The sequence below is a fragment of the Chrysemys picta genome, chromosome 5, assembly GCF_011386835.1.
Source record: "Chrysemys picta bellii isolate R12L10 chromosome 5, ASM1138683v2, whole genome shotgun sequence".
NCBI classification, from domain to species: domain Eukaryota; kingdom Metazoa; phylum Chordata; order Testudines; family Emydidae; genus Chrysemys; species Chrysemys picta.
The window spans coordinates 110,814,867-110,833,821 of NC_088795.1; the positions used below are offsets into that span (position 1 = coordinate 110,814,867).

Here is an 18,955-nt window from a genome sequence, read left to right on the forward strand (position 1 = left end):
TGCGATGGATGTACTATCTCTCCCTGCCGCGGCAGCCCCTGAGCTGAGGCTGGGAAGGAGGGGGGTCTCTCCCCCCGCCACAGCAGCCACAGAGCTGAGGCTAGGAAGGAGGCCCATCTCTCCCCGGCAGCCGCAGCTCTGGAGCTGAGGAAAGTCGCCTCTTTCTCTGGCTGCTGCAGCCCTGCATGTCCCAAATTCCAAACTAATTAGGTGCCTGGACCCTGGAGAAGACGCACATGTAAGGTGAGGTGGTGGCCTTGGGGAGCCATGCCTGTGCGGCTCCACTAATTAGGTGGGTGGCCCTTCATTTTCTTGTGTGCAGCTGCCCAGGCGTGCACCTTAGAGGGAACTATCCACGGACCACCTGAATGGAGCTCGCAGACCGGACCACAGTTTGAGAATCTCTGTTCTAGGGGATTTGAACACACCTAAGTGAAGTCCTATGTACACTAAGGGCTTTGAAAAAAGGAAACAGAAAAATAAAAATGAGATTCTGTTTTGTTCATTTCCAGCCTAGGTTTTCAGGTTCAATTTTGTACAGTATTAACCTAGGTAGAGTGATCCAGATCTCATTTATACTGGTGTTAAATCCAGAGTAGCTTTATTGCGATTTAAGGAAACTGGCCCAACATTCTTTTAATATGTAGCAGCATAATACCTACAAACTAACTGCAGAATATGAATACCTAAGTACTTCTTTTTATTCTTTAAAGTAGTGTAAAAAATTTCTAAACATATTACCCAGTAGTTAACTATAGACAGCATGTAGATTCATTAGGCAGTGTGAAGAAATTATTCTAGAAGGAATAATTTTCCTTACTCATAAATTGCAACCTTGCCAAGTTTTTTCTATACTGATTCATATTGTAGGTATGGCTGTCCTCCAGCCAGTAAAAGAAAACAGAGAGGAAAAGCTCTAGAAAGCTGGGGCATAAATACTGGTTTATCACCAGCTGTTTCCTTAGTAGTTGTGGTAAATGGTATTTACTGCTAAAATGCTCTCTATCTATAACCTCATTATATCAAGAACAAATCACATGGGCTTTTATATAAATAGGAAGAACAGGAGTACTTGTGGCTCCTTAGAGACTAACAAATTTATTAGAGCATAAGCTTTCGTGGACTACAGCCCACTTATGCTCTATAAATTTGTTAGTCTCTAAGATGCCACAAGTACTGGGCTGTAGTCCACGAAAGCTTATGCTCTAATAAATTTGTTAGTCTCTAAGATGCCACAAGTACTCCTGTTCTTCTTTTTGAGGATACAGACTAACACGGCTGCTACTCTGAAACCTATATAAATAGGCTGTCTGGATTGGTACAGGAAGAGCCAGAAGAAGTGCAATTTCCTTTCCTCGATGTTCTCCTTTACCAACCTAATTTGTAGGAATATAATAAAAAACATGGATTTGCTGGAATTGTGGAGAACGGAGAAAGTAATCCTATGCTCCAACTTTTTTGAGGCATTTTCACTCCATTTTTCAACCAGCAGCTGCAGTGAGGAGTGAGGATATGGCATAACTATGTATTACACCCCATTTGAGCCCCAGTCTTGCAAAGGTTTATGTAGATGCTTAAATTTTAAGCCTTTGAGTTGTCACTTTTAACTCAGTGGGACTACTTGTATGCTTGAAATTAAATACATGCATAATTTTGTACTGCATTAGGGCCCAGATTGTCTGAGTCATAGCTGAGTGAGCAGCCCTGATCCGACTTTGGGTTTGCCTCATAGCCATGGCTTATCTCCCAAAGGCGAGGCACCAAGCTATAGCCTTCCTTTCCCAAAGCCTCAAACCCAATCCGGCAAAAGCAGTCTGTGCCTGCCTTCAGCTCCTGAACAATGCATTTGTAAACAAGTCTGAAGTGTTCAGAAAAAATGTTCATGCGGTAAACCTTTAGAATTCTTTCAATTTGGATTTCTGCAGCTCTGCCGGAGGTTCAAGTAGAGTTTATTTGGACCCCCCGTCCCCACACAAACACACACAAAACTTTAAATGAGTGTAGGGCTCATAAAAGGTGCAAGAGTCAAAACCGAGAATCTAAAACATTGGTTCTTCTTCGAGTGATGGTCACTATATGAATTTGAAAGGCGGGTGCACATGTGCACCATGCACTGGTGCTGGAAGTTTTTCAGCAGCTGTGTCCATTGACCTGCATGGCCGCCTTATGTCGCCATATACTCCCTGTGAGGTTATAAAGACTATGCAGGGCGACGCGCCGTCAGTTCCTTCTTACCGCATGGTTGGAGTTGGAATCCTCCCTTCGCACTCATACACTCTACAAGAACGACGGTAGATAGTTCTGTTTCCTTTTTAATTCGTACTTCTGTAATACATTAGTTAGTGTATATAGTAGCCCCTTCTGGGGCCTCTCCCAACTAGGGTGACCAGACAGCAAATGTGAAAAATCGGGACAAGGGGTGGGGGGTAATAGGAGCCTATATAAGAAAAGATCCAAAAATCGGGACTGTCCCTATAAAATCGGGACATCTGGTCACCCTACTCCCAACCCCTTTGCATTCCGGAGTGCAAGAACTGTGCCTTATGCCCTCACTCATTCTCCGTGAGCGATGAGCACACACATTGCCTCTACTGCCCAGGTGAGACACACCTTGTCACCCACTGAGATATCCGCAAGTCCTTCCTGTCAAAGATCTGCGACACTCAACTTTTGTGCCTCCGCAAGTTCCTCATGGCGGAGGCGCTCCAGCCTCATGTGGAGTCTGATCCCGGACCGGTGGTGCCGGTGATGCACTGCCCATCACCGGCAATGAGCGCTTTGCCCTTGGCTTCACTCCCGGATCCATCGGCACCACCAAGACATGAGAAGGTGCACGAGGACAGTCACGAGCGCGCTCAAACACCACAGCAGATCCCCATCACAGACTGCTGTGACGCACCGCGTTTCCTCCCTGAGGTGGGCCACCCCCTAAAGCGGGCAAGGCGAATCCGAAGCGAGACCCACCAGCACCGCCGGTTCCTACAATGACTAAGGATCCCGACAGCCCGCTGGTGTGCACTCCTCAGCCACAGCAGGATTCTTCGGGTTCCACTCCGCATATCCTCTGCTCAGAGCGGCAGACAACGGGATGAGCCCTGGACATTGGGCCAGATGGATCCGCTGGTCCCCACATCCCACCTTGAGCTATTGTACCTGCCCTTGCTGCTTCTTTCAGCCTCCCGCCCACCTATGCCAGCAGATGAGCCACTCCTCCTCAGCTGTGACCCATCCCTGCTGGTCGCGGTACCACCCACACCAACGGCTCTACTACTTCTGGAGGCTTCTTCAGACTTAGAGGGCTTCTCAACAGAAGAGTTGTCCTTCTCCTTGGTCTCCCAGCGTAGTGTGGTCTCCTGGGTGCGCCCACCTTTTCCGGCCCACCAGCCTGGGTAGTACCTGTATCCATGGGGCCCGCAGTACTATCAGGGACTGGCCTCATGGCACCATCGATCCCAACAGCAGCGCCCTCCTCTCCAGATGAGGTCTTGATCCCACTGACCCTCTCGCCTCCTGACAATCACCATCAGTAACAGGAGCTGCTACAGAGGGTGCCCCTCGATTTAGGCATCCCCCTAGAGGAGGTCCAGGGCCAACCAGACCGTTTGTTGGGCATTCTCCAGCTCCGGGGTCTGACGCGTGTAGCTCTGCCCATTCACAGTGCAAACCTACAACCCACCCGAGTGGTGTGGCACACACTGGCGTCTTGTGCCCCGACACTCAAGAGGTAAGAACGCAGGTACTTTGTGCCAGCTAAGATGGCTGACTTTCTGCTTTCCCACCCCCCTCCAGCCTCACTGGTCACACACACGACCACTGAACAGGAGTGCCAGCACTCCACCACTTTCACCCCCATCAATAAGGCAGTGAAACGCCTGGACCTCCTGGGTCACAAAGTCTACTCTTCTGCGACCCTTCAATTCCAACTATCAAGCTCTGCTGGTGAAGTACATTTTAAACAATTATACCAAGCTGGCAGAGTTCTTAGAGGACATCCTGCAGGACAAGCACCAGCGGTTCCAGGCACTGCTGGACTAGGGCCATGTGATGGCCAAAGTCAGCCTCCAGGCCACAATGGATGTGGCAAAAACATCTTCCCAGTCCCCAGCCACAGGGGTGGCAATGAGATATGATGCGTGGCTCCAGTTGTCTGGTTTTCCCAGGGAGGTCCAATCCACCACCGAGGACCTCCCTTTTGACAAGGACTAGCTGTTCTCCACAAAAACAGACGAGACCCTGCATTCACTAAAGGACTCATGGGTGACCTTCCGGTCCTTTGGGATCTACACCCCTGGCCCCACCACCGACAATCTAAGCCACAGTTCTGGCCACGCCCCTACCTGCCGTACCAACCCACATAGACTAGGTCCCAAGAGCCGGCCCGCTGGTGCCCTCACTCCCATCACCCATGGCCATCGGCTTCCGCTGCCACACCTTGCCACCAGCAGAAGGCCCAATTTTTATGTGACGGTCAAGAGCTGTGAACCCCCCCCCCCCATGCCACTGCCTGCAGCCCCTGTGCCATCTAAGGGGGGAGGGATAGCTCAATGGTTTGAGCATTGGCTTGCTAAACTCAGGGTTGTGAGTTCAATCCTGAGGGGGCCACTTCGGGATCTGGGGCAAAAATCTGTCTGGGGATTGGTCCTGCTTTGAGCAGGGGGCTGGACTAGATAACCTTCTGAGGTCCTTTCCAACCCTGATATTCTATGATCTTGGGGGGCCATCTTGCTCTATTTGCCCACTAATGGTGGAAGATCACCACTAATCAATAGGTATTGGAGATATTATTACACGGCTACTCAACAGAATTCCTCACCAGTCCCCTATCCCCCAGGGAGCTCTGCTCTCCACCCCCTTCGTCGGCAGGGGCTTCAACTCCCTATATTTTCTCATCCAGAGGCTTGATGCTCTTTTATCAGAGTGCACATAGACTCAATCACAGCACAAGCCTTTCGCCCAGCAGACCACTTCGCCACCCTCACGGCACCCCGCGCCAAAACCCACACATAACGGTGCACTGTTGTCTCTGTCTGTCACCGTGGGTGTGCCTCCATATGCACTGCCTACAACTGTGGCCTCTCTTGGTCTGCAGGCCCCAACTTGGACTCGGCCTTGACCATTCCTAGCTGGGTCCACACATCGCTCACCTAGTAGACCAATCCTACCAAAGTGCTCCAAGGCACCTCGTTCGCCACCTCCGTCCCCACGACCACCCTCACCAGGGATGCCTGGTGGGGTAGGGCGCATATTTGGCAGGCCACACCGCGCAGGGAAGGTGGACTCCCAGGGAAGTGCGCATGCACATCAATGCACTGGAGCTGCATGCGGTCCAATGGGCCTGCTACATATTCCTGCCTCTTCTCCGTGGCCAGCACATTCAGATCCTCTTAGACAACACCATCACTATGGCATACATAGACAGGGTGTCACCAGATCCTGATCACTTTGCACAGAGGCTATCCACCTCTGGAACTGGTGTGTCTGCCACAACATCGTGCCCCACGCAGCATACCTCCTAGGGGCGCAGAACTCTCTGGTGAACACACTCAGCAGAACCTAGTACCTCAACCACGAGTGGGAACTCCATGGCCCCATGCTCCACTCCATCTGTTGGACCTCTGGCATCCCTCTCTGGGACCTCTTTGCCACCCAAGCAAACCGCAAGTTCCCCCTCCACTTCTCCAGGGCGGCCAGGGGTCAGGATCCAGAGGTGAATGGCGGCCTTTGGTATGCTCTTCCACCAGGTCCTCTGCAAGATCCACCGAGATTGGGCCACAGTCATCTTGCTAGCCCTGCGCTGGCCCCGACAGTTCTGGTTTCCCAACCTACTCAGACTGTTGGCCCGCCCACCGATCAACCTCCTCAACTGGCCAGAGCTTCTCACCTAAGACCACTGCAGGGTTTGCCACCCCAACGTGGGCTTGCTTCAATGGACGGCCTGGTTTTTGGATGGGGCTTGGCAGTAGGCAACACCTGTTCATCACCGTCCACTGTATTCTTACACAGAGTAGAGGGGAGTCTATGAGGGCATGCTATGCCACAAAATGGAAGCACTTCACCTCCTGGACACAATGATGACACCTCCCCCTCCATGCTGTCTCTGTGCCCATCATCCTAGACTACCACCTGGAGCTCAAGAACTCAGGCCTTGCATTCGGCTTGATCCATGACCATCTTGTGGCACTCAGCACCTTCCTCCCTCCCATGGATGGCCAGTTGGTATTTACTCACCTTACCACTATCCAGTTTCTGAGGGGCCTGATGAACTGCTTCCTGCCACTGCTAACAGCCCCTTGCCCCAGGACCTCAACCTCGTGCTGTCTGCCCTCACCCGGTCTCCATTTGAACCCCTGGCCGCATGTTCCCTGGCCCACTTATCCATGAAGGTCCTCTGCCTGGTGGGTCAGTGAACTGATGGCCATGATGGCTGACCCCGTTTTCCATAGAGAAAAGGTCTCCCTGCGCCTTCACACTAAATTCCTCCTAAAGGGAGTCTTGAGTTTCATCTCAACCAGTTCATCCATCTCCTAGTCTTCCATCCTAAATCCCACACCACTCCCGTGGACAGCACACTGCATTCCCTGGACATCTGCAGGGCACTGGCCTTCTACTTGGACAGAACATGTGCCTTTCATTCCGCCTCTTCGTTGCCATCACAGAACGGTCAAGAGGGCAGGCCCTCTCCTTGCAGCACACATCAGTTGGATCTCTAACTGCATTACAGAATGCTATGCGCACTCCAATGAGACATTGTAACTGCAGGTTCTTCAAGATGTGTGGTCCCTATTTGTATTTCAATGCCCGCTCACCTTCCCCTCTGCTCTATGCTGTGGTAAGAGGGAGACTAAGGCGTGTCGCCCTGCATGGCCTCTTACAACCTCGCAGGGAGCATGTGGCGACATAAGGTGGCCACGAGAGTCAAAGGACACTGCTGCTGAAAAACTTCCTTCTCTGGCGAATGGCGTGCACTCGCATTTGGAATACAAATAGGCACCACACATCACAAAGAACCTCCAGTTACAGGTAAGTAACCACCTCTTACTAACCTTTCTGCTTCCTTGAGATTAGTCTCTTTGGGCTAGATTCACAAGGGGGACTTAGATGCCTAACTATCAAATGCCTGAGTCCAACATTTAGGCTTCACTAGCATTCAGGCCCTAGCCACCTAAAATTCCCCTAGCATCTGAATTTCTGCTGCTGGGTATGTGCACAGCCACCTAAGTCCTGATACCGCTGAGCATCTCAGTGCCTCATACCTAAACCCAGGTGGGATTCCCTAACTATGCATTCCCCCCACCTATCTTGCCCATGGACCCCAATCTGGTAGGAGTGCTCAGAGTGCGCTTACCAGATTGGGCCCTGCAGAAAACACAGCTGGAGAAAGCGCTCCCAGTATCCATGGTTAGAGCACTTACCCAGCATGTAGGACACCTAGGTTCAAATCCTTACTTTGCCTCCTATAGTGCAAGACTTGAATCCAGGTCTACTACCACCTACATAACTGCTGGGGTGGGTATCTTTTAACACTCTCGTTGAAGCTGTTCCACTTTGTATAAATAATAAAGTATTTATTGGAGCAGGTACTGGAACCTGGGTGTCACAGGAGAATTTGCTAATTTCGCTCTTTCACTGGCCCAGTGAATATTTAATTATTTATACAAAGCAGAACAGCACTAATAGCAGAGATTGAGACATACCTATCCCAGACTAGCCTGCTGATTAGGGCATTCACTGGGAGGTGAAAGACCTGAGTTCAAGTTTCTGCTCTGGATCAGATAGAGTGGGATTCAAACCTAAGTCTCCCACAGCCTAGAGCCTTAACTACTGGGCTATTAGGTCTGGATGTACGCATACACTCTCCATTTTTGTCTTTTGTGCATAGCCTGAGCTTGTAGCGTGCTTTGAGAATGGCTCCGCGATCAGGCCCCACTGATGAGATAAGTGGGGATACACACCGTTTGAGAATCCTGGTTCAGGGCCACAGCCCGACTTGCAGAAGGACTCCAAGCCACTCAATAGCTGTGGGGTACCATCAGGACTTAAGCAGCTTTGCACATGCCCACCAGCAGAAACCTTGGCACCTAGTGACCTTATGCCCCTGTGGGATTAGGTGTCTGAGCAGTGTTTTTTTTGCAAATGTCAGTGATGTCTAATGTTGGACTTAGGTGCCTATGTGAATCTGGCCCTTTAGAGCATAAATCCCATAGATTGTTTTCTATGAGACTTGCCTCCTCCAATTGCCTACATCACTTTGAAAATGGGATTTAGCTGTCTAATTCACTTAAATACCTTGGAGAATCTGGGCTTAAGTGCCAGTGGGAGGATCTGTGCCTTAATCCTTGCAACTCACAGGAGAGCAGTGCGTAAATACCTTTAAATATCTGGACCTGCCTTCAATGCTTATTGATGTTAGTGATCCTGATCTAGAATGACGTCTAGTTGATGTTGCTTAGCGACTTATAGACTCTGGGCCAGTGGGAACTGAGATCACTCAGTAATCTCCAACTAATACTCATCACTGGCAGGGTTGAGGTGTTGTGTGCTAGATCCACAAAAAGATTTAGGTAGCCAAATGCCCTTTTGGGTGCCCAGAGGCCTGGTCTACACTGGTAGCAGTTGGTACGGTATGTGTAGCTGGACGCTGCAGTGAAAGGCTCTGGTGAGGCAGGGCAGGGGCGGGCAGCAGAAAAAGGCTCTGGCACTGAGTAGGCAGTGGGGCATTACATGGCTAAAAATAGCAGCATAGCCATTGGAGGCACAGCAGAGCTGTGTAGGGTACGTACTTGTAGGTTCTGGTATCTCTTTACTCTGCTCCCCTAAGCAGTGTGTCACCAGCTACACTGCTATTTATACCCATGCTAGGGTGTGTGTGCAGTGTTTGTACTCTAAGTGTAGACATAGCCTTAGGTGACACTGGGATTCTCCAAGCCCCCACTCAACTGCTGCCTAACCCTGTAGGTGCATAAGTTTTTGCCAGAGAGCATGGGCACTATTGCCTCAATCTAGGTGCCTATCTCACATTTTAGCCCCCATGGGATCCTCAAAGTAGGCTTCCACTGCCTGTCTCGTCTGCAGGATCTGATCTGTTATGTGAGCTCAGAGCAGGCCTAAATCCTCACAAAATTGCTGGAGGTGATGGGGAGAAAGAGGTGGCCCCCTTAGAACCTTAGCCTAGTAGTTAGGACACTTACCCAGAATATGGGAGAGACAGGATCTAATCCCATCTTTGCCTGCTGTAGCAAAGGGATCTGAATTTGGGTTTCTTATCTCTGAGGCATATGCCCAAACCACTGGCCTGTAGAATAATTCTAACTCTCTCTTTGGCTTCTTGCATAGTTAATTATTTAGATACAGTGGAACTGTGTCAACAGAAGACACCCCACACCAGAAATTAAGTGAGAGTGTGCTATCCCAGCATACCTCATAACCCATGGGTTAGGGCTCTCATCTAAGAGACGAGACACCCAAATTCAAATCCCTTCTCTACCTGGGGGCGGGGGAGGGATTGACCTGAATTTCTCACATCCTGAGTGAATGCCCTAACCACTGGGTTAAAGTCTGTAAGGGGGCTGCAGCCGCCGCCTCCATTTTGTTGCAACCCCTCCCCCACAACAATCAATCAAACAGAAAAAAACAGCTACCACGCAGTGCTTTATTTGTAAGGAGAGGTGCTGGGGCTCAAGCAATTAGTTGCCAGGGGTAAAGCAATTTTTTTTAAACTGCCATAGCTGATGTGATAAGCCCAGAGGTGCCGGGGCTATGAACTGCCAAGCTTAGAAGTGCTGGGGCTCAGCCCCGAAGCCCTGGCATAAATTAAGCACTGATTATGGCTGAGAAGCTCTAGAGTTAAATGCCTGTCTCCCTGACAGTGGTGGGCTTAGACCACACCTCTCTTGTCAAAACTTAGGTAGCACAGCATACTGTCTTTTATGGCTCCCATGCTTATGTACCTATTGCTCCCCACATATTGTATAGGGTACCTAAAAGTTAGTCCCTTGGTGGAGCCAACCCTACCTGCATACATCTCACTTCTGCAAAAGAGCTGCTTAAAGCCTTTGGTTGTGATCTATGAGTAACTTAATTAATCATCCTTGGACAAACAAATAAAAGTTATCTCTTAACAAAGTTGTCAATGACTTTCTGATTGCTTTTGTCTCAGTTAGTCCTTGAGGAGAACTAATCAATTAAGTAACAACCTTAATAGATCAGAGGGGTAGCCGTGGTAGTCTAGAACTGTAAAAAGCGACAGAGTCCTGTGGCACCTTATAGACTAAGGCTTTGGCTACACTGGCGGTGTACAGCGCTGCAACTTGCTGCACTCAGGGGTGTGAAAAAACACCCCCCTGAGCGCAGTGAGTACAGCACTGTAACGCGTCAGTGTAATCAGAGCCTGCAGCGCTGCACGCTCGCTCACAGCGCTGCAAGCTATTCCCCTCGGAGAGGTGGAGTACATACAGTGCTGCGAGACCTCTCTCGACTACACTCGCGCTTCACAGCGCTGCCGTGGCAAGTGCTGCCACGGCAGCGCTGTGAAGTCCCGAGTGTAGCCAAGCCCTAACAGACGTATTGAAGCATAAGCTTTCATGGGTGAATACTCACTTCGTCAGATGCACCCACGAAAGCTTATGCTCCAATAGATCTGTTGGTCTGTATGTTGCCACAGGACTCTTTGTCAACCTTAATAGAGTACTAACATAAAACTCAAAATTAGGGAACTGAAAAGTAAAGCTCCTAATCATGTGTTCCTCTGTATCTTGTTCAGGGGCAAATGAACACTAGCACTTAATACTACTAATAAAAAGCCATTGTATGCAAAAAAGTAACGTGCATGGAATGGCTGCAGAACTGGCTCCAAGGGTCTGTCTCTGGATCATATAAAAGATCATACACTTGTTTGGTGGCCTACAGATTGTTTTCATCCATTTCTCAGTGGTTCACCTCATAAAGCCGGCAGCTGGCACTTTTGCTGATAGTTTTAGCATGGTGACAGTGCTCTTAGCTACTATAGGGTGGGCACTAATTGAAAACCCAAGGAGGCAGAGAGAGATATTTTCTTCTTACCAAAATAGTTTCTCAAGGGCACAGGTGAGCCACATGGGTGCCTGTATTCCGCCTTATGTGGATAAATAATGGATTTCAGGTTCCAGCACTCATAACTTGGTTGCTTCCCAAAGCACTAAATTGCACACACAGAATTTAAATAAAAATAATAGGAAATAATTTTAAACTGGATTGGCCCCCATGAACAAGTGATGGATGAAAGGTCAGGCAGAAGAAATGCTGCTGTTTTAGGTGACACATATTTTGAACGTATATATTATGTATGTCAAGGGCACCCAGAGTTTGGATAGGCATCCTCATATTTGTAAGTTTTTAGACTGAAATCTACATAAATAAATAATATACACAGTGACGTTTGGCATGAGCAGGCTAAAAATGTACGATATTAAAGATAAATTATACTTTTTTTAATGGAAAAGATTAATCAGCTTTTTCATCCCTCTAGACTTTGATTGCTGTGTTGTGTCTGTCTGAAATGAAAGCATATACATAGCAAAAAACTCAGCATGAGGGTTCTTAGTCAACACGTCACAACTTTCTATCAGAGTTGGTCAGTATTAGCACTTCAGAGATGGACTTACACCTTAGAGCAAGGCGAACATTCAACCAAAAAAACCCAATTTACTTTCACAGTAGTGTCTACTATTCCCATTGGTATTAGAGCTGAAAATATGAGGTCAAGCCAGGGGCTGATCTTGCAAGATGTGGAGCACATTCTAAGAGCTGAGTCTTTTCAACACCCGTGAGGCTCAATGTGCACTCAGCTCCATGCAGTAGGTGCTCCAAAATATGCCCTTAAGCCTTGAATGCTCAAGTTTTAAGATGGGAAGATAAAGCAAGAGGAACATTTTTCTGCCTCTCCCAAAATGGCTAGCTAATTTGGTCATCATCCATGCTTCTGCTTGGCCTCTGAGGAAGTGTACCTTGAGTACAGAATACAGATGGTGAAGGGGAGCAAACAAGGGAATGGTGGAGCACCAGAAAGGGGTAGTGTGGGGAGTAAACAGGAGAGAATGCTCAATGGAGAAGAGCAGAGCAATGAATTAATTGCCAGCATGAAAGCTGACAATACAGCATTAGGCGTAGCAGAGTTCAGGAAAAGATCCATCAAGATTTAGCACACAGAGAAATGGGAATGATGATTGTTAAAATTATATGAGCAAATCTGTTCTGAATTTCCTGAAGCATAATGGTTTAATATTTGGCAGTATGCCTTCAAAGAGCCATGTAGAGATTTAGCCCTGAGTCGCTGAAACTATAAGTAAGTTCAGTAAAATGTTTTTCAGGATTCATAACTTTAAAATGCATTATGAGGCAAGTGTACTAATACTGGAAACTATGAGGAAATCAGCAACCCCCAGGGTACACTAAACCAACTGGTCAAGAAAGACAAAAAGAATAGGAGTACTTGTGGCACCTTAGAGCCTAACACCACATTCTACAAGCCATTACCCTCTGATCCCACTGAGGGTTACCAAAAGAAACTACACCATCTACTCAAGAAACTCCCTGAAAAAGCACAAGAGCAAATCCGAACAGACACACCCCTAGAACTCTGAGCAGGGGTGTTCTATTTGCTACCCAAGATCCATAAACCTGGAAATCCTGGACGCCCCATCATCTCAGGCTGGCACCCTAACAGCAGGATTGTCTGGCTATGTAGACTCCATCCTCAGGCTGTACGCTACCAGCACTCCTAGCTATGTTTGAGACACCACTGACTTCCTGAGGAAACTACAATCCATTAGTGATCTTCCTGAAAACACCATCCTAGCCACTATGGATGTAGAAGCCCTTTACACCAACATTCCACACAAAGATGGACTACAAGCCATCAGAAACAGTATCCCCGATAATGTCACGGCAAACCTGGTGGCTGAACTTTGTAACTTTGTCCTCACCCATAACTATTTCACATGTGTACCTTCAAATCAGCGGCATTGCTATGGGTACCCACATGGCCCCACAGTATGTCAACATTTTTATGGCTGACTTAGAACAATGCTTTCTCAGCTCTCGTCCCCTAACGCCCCTACTCTACTTGCGCTACATTGATGACATCTTCATCATCTGGACCCATGGAAAAGAAGCCCTTAAGGAATTCCATCATGATTTCAACAATTTCCATCCCACCATCAACCTCAGCCTGGACCAGTCCACACAAGAGATCCACTTCCTGGACACTACAGTACTAACTGATGGCCACGTAAACACCACCCTATACCGGAAACCTACTGACCGCTATACTTACCTACATGCCTCCAGCTTTCATCCAGACTACACCACTCGATCCATTGTCTACAGCCAAGCTCTACAATACAATCACATTTGCTCCAACCCCTCAGACTGAGACAAACACCTACAAGATCTCTATCAAGCGTTCTTACAACTACAATATCCACCTGCTGAAGTGAAGAAACAGATTGACAGAGCCAGAAGAGTACCCAGAAGTCACCTACTACAGGACAGGCCCAACAAAGAAAGTAACAGAACGCCACTAGCCATCACCTACAGCCCCAATTAAAACCTCTCCAGCGCATCATCAAGGATCTACAACCTATCCTGAAGGACAATCCATCACGCTCACAGATCTTGGGAGACAGGCCAGTCCTTGCTTACAGATAGCCCCCAAACCTGAAGCAATTATTCACCAACAACCACACACCACACAACAAAAACACTAACCCAGGAACCTAGCCTTGCAATAAAGCCCGTTGCCAACTCTGTCCACATATCTATTCAGGGGATACCATCATAGGACCTAATCACATCAGCCACACTATAAGAAGCCCATTCACCTGCACATCTACCAATGTGATATATGCCATCATGTGCCAGCAATGCCCCTCTTCCATGTACATTGGCCAAACCGGAGAGTCTCTACGTAAAAGAATAAATGGACACAAATCAGACGCCAAGAATTATAACATTCAAAAACCAGTTGGAGAACTCTTCAGCCTCCCTGGCCACTCGATTACAGACCTAAAAGTTGCAATATTACAACAAAAAAACTTCAAAAACAGACTCCAATGAGGGACTGCTGAATTGGAATTAATTTGCCATTAAATCAGGTTTGAATAAAGACTGGGAGTGGATGGGCCATTACACAAAGTAAAACTATTTCCCCATGCTTATCTTCCACCCTCCCCCCCCCCCCCACCACATCTCCTTATCAAGTGCTGGAAATGGGCCATTTTCATTACCACTACAAACAGTTATTTTTCTCTCCTGCTGACAACAGCTCACCTTAACTGATCCCTCTCCTTATAATGTGTATAGTAACACCCATTGTTTCATGGGTGTGTGTGTGTGTGTGTGTGTGGGTGTGTCTTCCTTCTGTATTTTCCACTACATGCATCCAATGAAGTGAGCTGTAGCCCACAAAAGCTTATGCTACAATAAATTTGTTAGTTTCTAAGGTACCACAAGTACTTCTATTCTTTTTGTGGATACAGACTAACACGGCTACTACTCTGAAACCTGTCAAGAAAGACAGGACTTCAATAGAGCTTTGCGGCCTTAGATGTACTCAATATGTACTTTGAAGGGTAACTGTACTGGCCATACAGAAGAAAAAAACAAAACACTAAAACATAATGCATCAGACCCTCTTTGTAAGGCCATTAGCTGTTTCCCCCAAAATGTTGGCTTTTTTTCCAACTCTGCTTTCTTGAATAAACATGTAAACCTGACCAGTGTCAATACAGAATTATTTAACCTTTGTAGCCAATGGGCTTGGTGCTACTCTAGGACTTTATTGCTGTTGGATATATTCCCATTTCAATTTGAGCCTTTAAATTGTTTGGTTATAATCTCTATGGCAATGACTATATCACATCACAAAATCAGGTCAGGAGTAACTAGGAGACAAGGGACTGGGAAAGATAAAGCCCTGGTTTCACCAAGTCTCTTTGAAAATTAAATAAAAATATGAAAGAAATACAACTAATAAATAAGTTTGTTTGACTTCTTTGTCAAGTCTCTGTTAAAGTGTGAATGATGTTCATGCTGCTATAAAACCATATTAATTATGAAACACAAATCTAGTTCTAGCACTGGTGTAACACGAGTGTATTAATTGTTAGACTTCTTGGCCTATAGGGAAGTAATGTAGCCGACTAATTTCATTCTTTGAAAGCTGACTATGTTACTCTGTCAGAGTTATCTACCACCAAGTATCAAAGGAATGGATTCAGATTTTGTTGTTTTACTTCTGTAGACTCTCTCTACAATATTTTAATGTACAATCATCTCTGTATTTCATATAGAGGGGGTAAAAATAAAGTTAAGTTTCTCTAATGAATAGTTTTCTCAGAATTGCCTTTTTTTGTTTGCACTCCAATTTATAGAGCAGCCAGCCTCTGAAGAAAACCTCTGCAGAGGTGTAAGAGCTGAGAATATTACCTTTATTATTGTGTGTGAAATTTACTCCCATGTAGCGTTCCACAATAAGTCATATATGCCATTTAAGTCCCAGTTAAGCCCTAAATTGAGGGTTTAAGATGTACATAGATTTTGTTCGGGACCTGTGTACAGCAGTGATGTGTTTTTTCCCACATTGACTTCAAAAGGAGTTGCTTGCTTGCAGCATTTTATACGGTTAAGTCATACACTACAGTGCATTCAATCCATTAACAGAAGGAGGCTACAAAACTGATTGTTGCTTGTATTATATTAATCCACCATGAATTTGAGCAGGGGGTTGGACTAGATGACCTCTTGAGGTCCCTTCCAACTCTGATATTCTATGATTCTATGAATTAGCAATAATACATAAAAAGTCTGGAAGGACTTTTTAAAAAACCAGTCTTTACTACTAAATCCCAAAACAAGACGAAGCAACAGTCCTTCTTTCCAGCCTGGTATTACACTGGAGAATTTATCACATTGGAGTCCAGGATTTGAAAGTTGCATATTTAGAAAGATACAGCTCAGATTCAAACTACCTAGATTTTTTTTGTTTTCTTTCTAGGATTTCATTATGGGTCTCTCAATTTTACTCAGAGGGACAGTACAAGAAAAACTCAACTGGGCTTTTAATTTGTATGATATAAATAAGGATGGATACATAACTAAAGAGGTAAGAATTTATTTTGTAGCCACAATAACTGAAACCACAGCATGTATGTGTCTTTTCGAGTTTGGTTTGAAAGGAACGTGGCTTTAGAGAAACTGTTGTCAAAACTGAGTTCAGTGGCAAACAACTAGATAACTTATTTTCTTCCCACCAACTTAAAATGGTTAAAATAAATGCATTTTACAGAAACTTTTTAAAAAAAGATCGTTAAAAACTAGCCACAAATTTAGATTTTATTAGTAGTCATAGAAGTCATAGCTGGCAAAATTTCTTAAGAAAGAGGCACAATGGGCATGCTTTGGAGTACCTACATTTGCCCACAGAATTGCAAGAACTAGGTAGGGTATTTGTACATAAAAATATGTATCCAGAAATGCAAGTGAACACTTAACAACAAATTATCAGGGATAGATTTTTTTTTTTAAAACACAGAATGTATTAAAATGCTATTATATCCTAAAGGGCCTTATTCTGCAAGGACTAGGCACATGCTGAATTTTACTCATCAAAGTCAATGGGACAACGCACATGTGAAGTGAGCATGCACATAAGTTTTTGCAAGATCAGGCTCCTAATCTGCTTACTGTAAATGATACTGGTACTAACAGTTTCAGCAAGACACTGCATAAAGTTTTTTTTTTTTTTTTTTTTTAAATACAGTATTTTATTCAGCATACTGACAGATGAGTTACATGTTTGTAATCATTCTTATAGAGCACTGTTCAGCGACATATCTCAAAGCACCTTACAAAAGCTGGGGAAACTCACACACAAGGAGGCGATGTGATTTTGCCCAATTGCCTTCTGCTACAAATTTTCTGTTTGTTTGTTTCCACTTACTGGTCCACAGGAGCTTTCTTTCCACAATATCAGTGGACTTTTAGATATCATAAAGCATTTAAATTCAGAAGCATAAATCTGCATCTACTTAACGGTTTTCAGTTATTTAAGATGTTTTATCTATTTCTCTCTATTGTAGAACGTATGGAAGCTGCAGTAGCTAATTTAAACTTCAAAGTGATCCGTGTGCATTACATTCCTGAAGTTGTTCAATCACAATTTGACTGTGGCACAGTCTTAAATATTTCTTCTAAACTATAAATGCTCAAAAGAAACATTTACATAAACATGTTTTTCTCTTCAGGAAATGCTTGATATTATGAAAGCTATATATGATATGATGGGAAAATGCACTTATCCTGTTCTCAAAGAGGACACCCCTAGACAACATGTGGAAACATTTTTCCAGGTAGGGCAAAACAACAAAAAAGGATGGTCTACAAGAAAAATCCCATGTTTTGATTGGCAAACAATTTTGCACATCCTATTATTTTTGTTACTCTATCTTCCCTGTGCCCCCATCCCAACCTACTTGTCTGTCTGATCTGTCATGTCTTGACTTTTATAGACTGGAAGCTCTCTGAGGCAGGGACTGAATTATACTTATAGTGTCTAGCAAAATGATATCCTGACCTGGGTGGCCACCAGCCTGCAATATAACTCTGAAAAAAAGTAAATAAAATAAGTGATTTTAAGTAGGATTTTTCCATGATTTAAGCAAATGTTCTTATTTTTTTCTGGACAGAAAATGGACAAGAATAAAGATGGGGTAGTTACCATAGATGAATTCATTGAAAGCTGCCAAAAAGTAAGTAATGATAAATTGATTTAGTTACTCCTATCAGCTGGCTAAGTGGTTGTCACACGGTACTACCAATTAGGATTTGGGTGTAAAGATGTAGCTTACACTTCTAGGCACCAGGGACCACATTTCCCAAGGCACCTTTACAAAAAAATGTGTCTGGCAAACTGTTCTACAAAACAGTCAGTTACATATGCAAACATGTACAATATTTGTATTCATAGAGGTGATAGTTTTTGAAAAGCTAATGTTCACCTATTCTACTAGTGTGTTTGCATCCTCTCTTTCCGTGCAAAGTTACCATGTAGTAGACAATAAATTGTTTGTTATGTGAATATTTATTTGAGCCTTGTGCTGGGTAAATATCTGCCAGAATTCACATTTATTCACTGTAGGATAACTGAATGTGCTATTATTTAAGAACTTGTCTACAGTTAGACAAGACAGCCTTATAAAAATAAGTATTAATTTTTTCATAATAAAATTGCAGAAAACACCAAAGCTACTTGTTATTTGTACATTGTAAAAGGTTACAAGCTATTAGAGGAACATGGGTACATACAGAGGGTGTCATAACCACATTAGATCAAGTGTTGAGATCCAAACTGGAAAAAGGGCTAGCAACAATTGATTAGATCATTCAGATTGATTTTCTTGAGAAAAGAACTGTCAATGGCTAGAACAAACTAAAACCATCAATTCTGTCTACCAATAAATACAGTAAAGTACAGTAGATTTCAATGGACATACTAGCTCTATTTGGGTTTCCTTGGATAGGGGAAAGGAGATTAGGAAAATCAACTATAAGAGTCAATGTATTGCCCTTTTGGTATATGAGAGAAGGGGTAAACAAGACTAGGAAAAGCATGTCTATCCACGAGCAACAATTTATAAACACCTTGTATCCCGAAAGCTGCACAGGAAATATAAAAGATGGTATGGACTTTGTCAGTTTTTTTACTTGCATCTCTAGGTATTCCATGCGAAATTCCTGTTGGATCAAAGACAAGGAGATAGTGAAAGGGTATAGAGACCTAGTCAATGATGTACTATTCTTAATAGCACTTCTCATGGTGGCTGATAAGCTTTGGATACCATTAACCATAGTGTCGATGGTGTTCTTTGCAGTGGATCCACTCCTTTCTAAGATTGCAGTGTTGCTGAGTACGTTTTCTTTC

The 18,955-nt window shown here is 45.1% G+C and overlaps 2 protein-coding genes across 11 annotated transcripts in view; one reads left to right on the forward strand and one right to left on the reverse strand.

Annotated features, from left to right (window-relative positions):
* Positions 1 to 18,955, forward strand: part of KCNIP4 (potassium voltage-gated channel interacting protein 4) — a 404,115-nt gene that overhangs the window by 380,943 nt on the left and 4,217 nt on the right. For 3 of the 6 annotated variants that reach the window (XM_005303438.5, XM_065598174.1, XM_065598175.1), the window contains exons 5-7: positions 16,031 to 16,138; positions 17,280 to 17,384; positions 17,721 to 17,783. In XM_005303438.5, the coding sequence (XP_005303495.1) occupies positions 16,031 to 16,138; positions 17,280 to 17,384; positions 17,721 to 17,783 (276 nt within the window). Of the gene's footprint in view, positions 1 to 16,030; positions 16,139 to 17,279; positions 17,520 to 17,720; positions 17,784 to 18,955 lie in introns of those variants that run through there. The other 3 variants (XM_042855423.2, XM_042855424.2, XM_065598173.1) reach the window with 1 other exon arrangement.
* PACRGL (parkin coregulated like) overlaps positions 16,132 to 18,955 on the reverse strand; it is a 38,890-nt gene continuing 36,066 nt past the window's right edge. For all 5 annotated transcript variants that reach the window (XR_010601914.1, XR_010601911.1, XR_010601913.1 and 2 more), the window contains one exon: positions 16,132 to 18,768. The gene's annotated coding sequence lies outside the window, so the exon portion shown is untranslated. The remainder of the gene's footprint in view (positions 18,769 to 18,955) is intronic.